Source organism: Argentina silus (genome assembly GCF_951799395.1).
Source record: "Argentina silus genome assembly, chromosome: 3".
Classification (NCBI taxonomy): Eukaryota; Metazoa; Chordata; class Actinopteri; order Argentiniformes; family Argentinidae; genus Argentina; species Argentina silus.
The window spans coordinates 19,724,368-19,730,713 of record NC_139657.1 but is presented as its reverse complement, the minus strand read 5'-3'; the positions used below and the strand labels follow the sequence as shown (position 1 = coordinate 19,730,713).

The 6,346-nt window shown below is 41.8% G+C and overlaps 1 protein-coding gene across 1 annotated transcript; it reads left to right on the top strand.

The window, feature by feature from the left end:
- The first annotated feature begins 590 nt into the window (after positions 1-590).
- On the top strand, positions 591-6,166 carry ccdc77 (coiled-coil domain containing 77). Its single transcript, XM_083666325.1, has 12 exons — positions 591-654; positions 1,357-1,406; positions 2,500-2,686; positions 2,833-2,975; positions 3,356-3,452; positions 3,618-3,699; positions 4,024-4,112; positions 4,224-4,372; positions 4,520-4,775; positions 5,072-5,197; positions 5,319-5,471; positions 5,787-6,166. Exons 2-12 carry the CDS (start codon positions 1,369-1,371, stop codon positions 5,931-5,933), a joined length of 1,467 nt encoding a protein of 488 aa, XP_083522451.1. The 5' UTR covers positions 591-654; positions 1,357-1,368; the 3' UTR covers positions 5,934-6,166.
- The last annotated feature ends 180 nt before the right edge of the window (positions 6,167-6,346 follow it).

Below are 6,346 nucleotides of genomic sequence, written 5' to 3'. Positions count from 1 at the left end.
TGAAGTGAGCCAATTTAGCACAGTATAGTGAAGTGCACAATATTGTTCTCCTTATTGCCAATCATCATCACCTTATGTTAGGACATAGGCTATATTAGCAGCTTAACGATATGAATACTACGGCTGTTTGTTTTTTTCTTATTACAAGGCTCGGCCTAATTACTGTCACTGTAACAACAGGATACAACAACAGATTAAACCATTTAAAATTACAACATAGGTTACAACATTTGCAAAATCTATTGAAAATCACATGGAGACATTCAAAGAAAAATAAGAACAATACAAAAAAAAAATAAAGAAAAAAAGGGGGGGATCAGGCTACTCAGTGAGTACTACTTATTTTCTAATTTCTAGTAGATATAACGTTTCAAATGCATTTAAAAGTGTACTGAAACTAACTGTGTCTATACCATTAAAAAACACACGGAATGATTTTCACAGATATTTGACAACGTCAAAAATGTAAAACATAGGATGGGGTCAGTGTGTGATTTAGAGATGGGATTTCTAAATCCGTTCACCACTTAGAACAGTAGGTAGCGGTAGAGTACAACATCGCTACTGGAGTGCACTTTTTTCTACTCCGAAGAGAAAATAGATTGTAAACTTCCGGGATTTCAACGAGACGAAAGTTTCATGAAATACTGAAAGGTAACGAGAAAATGTATTCAAATGTTGAATACAGCACAATATAAATGATTGTTTTACTTAGTCTTTATCGATTTGCAATATTGTATGTAAATGTTGTTGATAACTATCCATCTAACTACTAGTGTCAGTGAGATAATGTTTGATTGGGACTTGTTGGATTGAGGTGCAGTGCCATGAATGAACTCCACTGAAACGTTTGCTACCACCGTCCATAACTAACCAGACGAAATGTTGGAAGCTACTGCAGTGCAATGTAAATATATTTCTTTATTGAAATATATGCTTCAGAATAGGCTAACAGCAAATACTCAATAATCTCTGCTAACAGAGTTAGCTAACTCTGGACTGGTGTATGCATTTTTGCAGTTCAAATTTGCCGCGACCACTGGCGCCTAATAGCTGCCTAGCAACAGCGGGAAGGCTCGCCCAACTAACTAATAATCCAGGAAGAAAGCCATCAGCCACCTGTTACTCAATTTAAGAGCTCCTTTTACAATGCTAACATCTGGTATACCGAGGTGGGCAACTGAAACCGTACTATCATGATGGCAGACTCAGTCTGTTGTTGGTTGCAAGTTCCCACTTTATAGATGTAATCTCTTATGTTGTTACATAGTGTAGTAAGCCTATGTAAATAACCAGATTCTTGTCTTTCAGGGCAAGGGTCTCAGCACATTGCATTATTTGCTTTCTCTGTTTCAGGCAATCATTGGGATGGAGTCTCCTCCAACGAGGGGATATGTGTCAGACAGGTAAGGCTACAATATGTATGTAGGCCTAATGCAGTGTGTTTCTGTGGCCCCTCCCCACCTGTGAGGAAAGACTGAGCAAGACATTGCTGTTTAATTGCTTTGCCTCAGAGGACAACGTTCGTGACCGACTCTGACGAGTCCACTCGCTAAGGGTCTGCTGTTAACTGCAATCTCTGAATACTCAACATTATTGTGTGTGTAATCCTCCAGTGTTCGTACTTTAATCTGACTCTCATAGGATTAACTCCTAAATTGGGTTTCAGTGTTTCATCCAAGGGGCACAGTTTCCCACTTCCTATGTTGACCATGCCTAGTTGCAACTGCAGCTCTATGAGAGGATTCTCTCTGAAGTTGCAAAAATATAGGCCTACATAGACTGAAACCAAAAAACACATGGCCAGACTATATTGCTGAACAAAAACCTGCTTCAGGATATCTTACTTAACTTGTTTGTGGTGTTCTTGTGTAAATTGCAATGAAGTCAAAATATTCCCCAGGAGTTATGTTTTATTCATTTTTACCTGTGGCTGTTTGTTACCTTTTACCTGTGGCTTTTGGTCCTGATGTTGACAGTCACCAATAGCAGGCTCCAAAGGCAAATATCAATACTCAACACTAATCAATACTAGACATTGACAGCTCTTATGCCTGCACAAATTATGTGACGGAACACACCTGACTAAACAGAAACACCTGTCAAGCCAATTTTCAAATACTTTTGGTGCCCTGAAATAGGGGGACTATGTATAAAAAGGGTTGAAATTTGTAAATGGTGAAACCAATCAGAAAAAAGAAAACATTGAATTAAAGCTGAGCATCGCTACTTTAACCTCTTAGTAATTCGATTTTTTATTTAAAATCCAAACTGTTCCTCTTTCCAATACTTATGGTGGGCACTGTATATTTTTGCGTTCTTGTAGAGTTTAAGTTGCAACTAGACCATGCCCTGCTTCTTCTACAGCATATTTTGAGATGCAACAATGTCTAAGAAAAACCTTTTTGATTTTGAAAATATGAGTGATTAAATCCAGCCCCGTTATGGACTGATCGATTGAGTCATATTGAAGTCTTTCCTTTTCTTTTTCCTTTTCAGAGCCACCGGCCGTACCCCAGGGCAAGAGGATGACTCTCCCCTGCCCCCCATCACTGAGCGCCTAGCGTACCTGCGGCCTTCTAGGGAGCTGCTGGAGTTCTACAGGCAGAAGATTGCTCAGTTTGATGGAGAACACGAGGACCTTCTTCAGATGCTGGAGAAGTACAGATCTACCACAGAAGATCAGGTAAGAGTGTGTGTGTGTGTGTGTGTGTGTGTGTGTGTGTGTGTGTGTGTGTGTGTGTGTGTGTGTGTGTGTGTGTGTGTGTGCGGTATGTTTGAGTACACAGTTAACCAGTATGATAATCCCCCTTTTTCTCCCTGCCCACACAGCACAAGTTGCAGTGGGAGGTGCGTCAGCGTGAGGGAGAAATCGCTGAGCTGCAGAAGGCTCTGAGCGACATGCAGGTGTACCTCTTCCAGGAGAGGGAACAGGCACTACGCCTGTACGCAGAGAACGACAGGCTGAAGATCAGGTGGGTCAACTCTCAGCTTCATTAAAACCACCAACTTGGTGAGTCAAAATAAATGGTTCACCCTGCCACCTGAAAAAGGTCCTCTGTGGCTCAGTTGGTAGAGCATGGCGCTAACAACGCTTAGGTTGTGGGTTTGATCCCCGCTGGGACCATATATACTGAAATGTATGCACTCACTGCAATTGTAAGTCGCTTTGGATAAAAGCGTCAGTTAAATGGCATATATATTTAGAAAGCATCTTTTTATTAGTCATAGAAGTGCTGTTGTTTTATTTCTACATATACTGTGTAATACAATTTGCATTTTCAGATTTAAATTTATGAGACAGACATGAAAATAGGTATATTTTAAATAAAGGTAACAAGGTTTTTGTGTATAGAGAGCTGGAGGACAGGAAAAAGATCCATCACCTCCTCGCCCTGGTGGGCCCAAACGCAGGAGAGATCACCTACTTCCACAAGGACCCTCCACATCAGGTCAGTGTCAAGGCTTTTGTCAGCAATAATCTTCAAAACCATTTACAACCAAAACTAGTTCAGCGCAAAATATTAACAGTCAGTGCAAATTGTGTTGTCTGAATATCGGAATTGATCCAATTTTGACAGCTAGATGGGTTTCAAGTGTGTTTTTGTTTGTTTCAGGTCACCATCACACAGAAAAAGCTTGAGCCCAGGGTTCAGGATCACCGCAGGACAACAAAATCAAGAACTGGGTCCACTAAAGGTTTGAAGAAAATGTTTGTTGTAATATTTGATGGCTTTAATACAAACTGTTTTAGTGAAAAGTTTTATTTTGGATGAAATGTAATATTCAATTCATTATGGCATTTGATTGAAATTGCTTGATTATCTCGGCTTTGCAAAATCAATAAATACTTGTCCTGTGAAGACTAAGCTCAAAAGAAGGGAGCTATTAAAATCGTATTTTCTAAGTAGAATTACAGTGGACTCTTGGCACAAATGAGTTTAGTAAAAAGTGGAATAATCTTGTCTGGGAGTGCAATATTTCTTTAACTATGCCACTTTTTCTGTGTCTCTCTATGAACAGAGGACAGCAGGAGGGCAAGATCAGTGGAGGGGGTGCATGGGGAGAGTCCAGAGCAGTACAGCAAGGACAACCAGACCTTGTTACTACAGGTGACCCCACCCCTGACCACAATAACCCGGGAAAACAAGTCTCTTGCACATCCATTAGCTTCCTTTGAGAATTATTCATATTAAACTGATGTAATGTCCTTACCTGTCTAGGTGGAGGCGCTGCAGGCTCAGATGGAGGAGCAGACACGTCTGGCTAAAGAGCAGGTGGAGTCTCTGCTGGAGGACCGAAGGATCCACGTGGAGGAGGGACAGGTCCAGCACCAGAGAGACCAGGACCGCATCACAGCCCTGACTGACAAGTAGGTCTACTACCCCACCTCACATACAGTACACTGTTACTGCTATATCACTTTTGCCAATATACCAATAGAATGCTTTGGACCTTTCCTTCTATTGCAATAGTAGATCCCGTTTTATACAGTATGTCCTACTCCGCTCCTACTCAGGCTCCAGCGCACCCAGAACCTGCTCTATGAGAGCACCAGGGATTTCCTGCAGTTAAAATTTGATACGCGGGCCCATGAGAAGGCCTGGATGGTGGAGAAGGACCATCTGCTGAGGGAGCTGGACTCCTGCCAGGACAGGCTGAGGCAGTCCAGGGATAACAGGGACCACCAGCCTGGGCCACGGACCAGCAGCATGGCTCTGCTACTCACCCAGCCCCCACCAGACACCCAGCAGGTCCACAGAGAAGAGCTCAAGGTAGGTCCCATGCTCTTTGATTTGGTTTTATCTGATCATTTTGAGGAGGGAAAAAATAAACAAAACAAAAAAGTATTGTTCAGCACCCAGATGTAATGATGTGTTATGACAACATAATTTTTTTAAGATCATCTGGAAATCTCTATACTGAGGCAATAGTCCAGATTCAATGCCATACAGTATTTTCTATACATCACTGTGCTGGGGCTTTTGGAATTGCACTGCAGGTTTGAACTATCCCGTTAAGTATGTGGTGTTAAGAGAATTATTGTACCCTGTGGTTCCCTTTTGCCCAGGCAGTACAGGAGGAGCTGAAGCAGGCCCATCGTCTGGCTGAGATGTACCGGGAGCAGTGTGTTACCCTTGAGACAGACCTGGCTCAGATCCGAGAGGAGGGAGACGTGGGCAGGGAGATATTCAAGGTACACACACAACATGGGATGAGATCTGCGTGTAACTCAAATTTCATTACATTTCCCATCAACATGTATTTTGTGTGTATGTCGAAAGAGCGCAAAATAATCCAATCCTTTGTTTGTGCAGGACCGCTCGGACAAGATGGCGAAACGCTTGCAGATGATGACTCAGCGGTATGAGGCGCTGGAGAAAAGGAGGGCCATGGAGGTGGAGGGCTTTAAGACCGACATCAAACAACTCCGACAGAAACTTAAAGACGTAGAGAAGCAGCTCTTCAAGGTGAGCAGGGAGAAGTCTGTGGACTTGACTATCTGTTCTTGTGATAGAACACTGCAGTCAAGATGTTCTTTCTGGTTGTCAAAATTGGTCCCTGACGATGGCACTGAGTGCCTAAATGTTAGTTTGTCAATGATTGTATAATAGAATGCAACTGTCTTGTATTTTTTGGACATTCATACGTTATCCATCAGTCTGCACCTTTTGGTGTTTTTTCCCTATGCTTGCGCTGTTCCAATATTTATCGGTCATGGCCATTCCTGTGTTTTTTCCCTGTGTGTGTGTGTTCAACTGGTGTATGTTACCTTCGTGTTTCAGGTGACGCTGAACGTGGGCCCCAACCAGGACCTGGCCATCCTGCATGAAGTGCGTCAGACCAACGCCCGCACCAGACAGGTCCAGGGGGAGCTGAAGACCCTGAAGGCTAAGATCTATGGTCTGGAAAACGAGCTCCGATACAGCTGAGACTCGACCACTGCGGATCGGACAGAGTAGACCAACTGATCTGTGAAAGGATGACTGATGATGACATGTTGTGTTAGACAGGCTCGGTTTAACCTGGCTCTCATAATTTATTTTATTATTATTATTTTTATTATTTTTATTGTTATATACTTTTTACATTGATTTACTCAAATAGAAATAGAAATTATATGCAAATTGTGTATCTATGGAAGGGAGACGCATGTTTGTCCTATTACTGATTTATTTTTGTGTTGTGTTCCTATCTAGCTGAATGTGACTAATGTTTTAAGTTATGCTTTTTAGCAATAAATATGTATTTTTAGCAATTCACTCTAGTAATTATATCTATATGATAACATTTCGAAATATTTTATGAATGAGATATTGATCTTGAGCCTTGACTGCAAATGTAT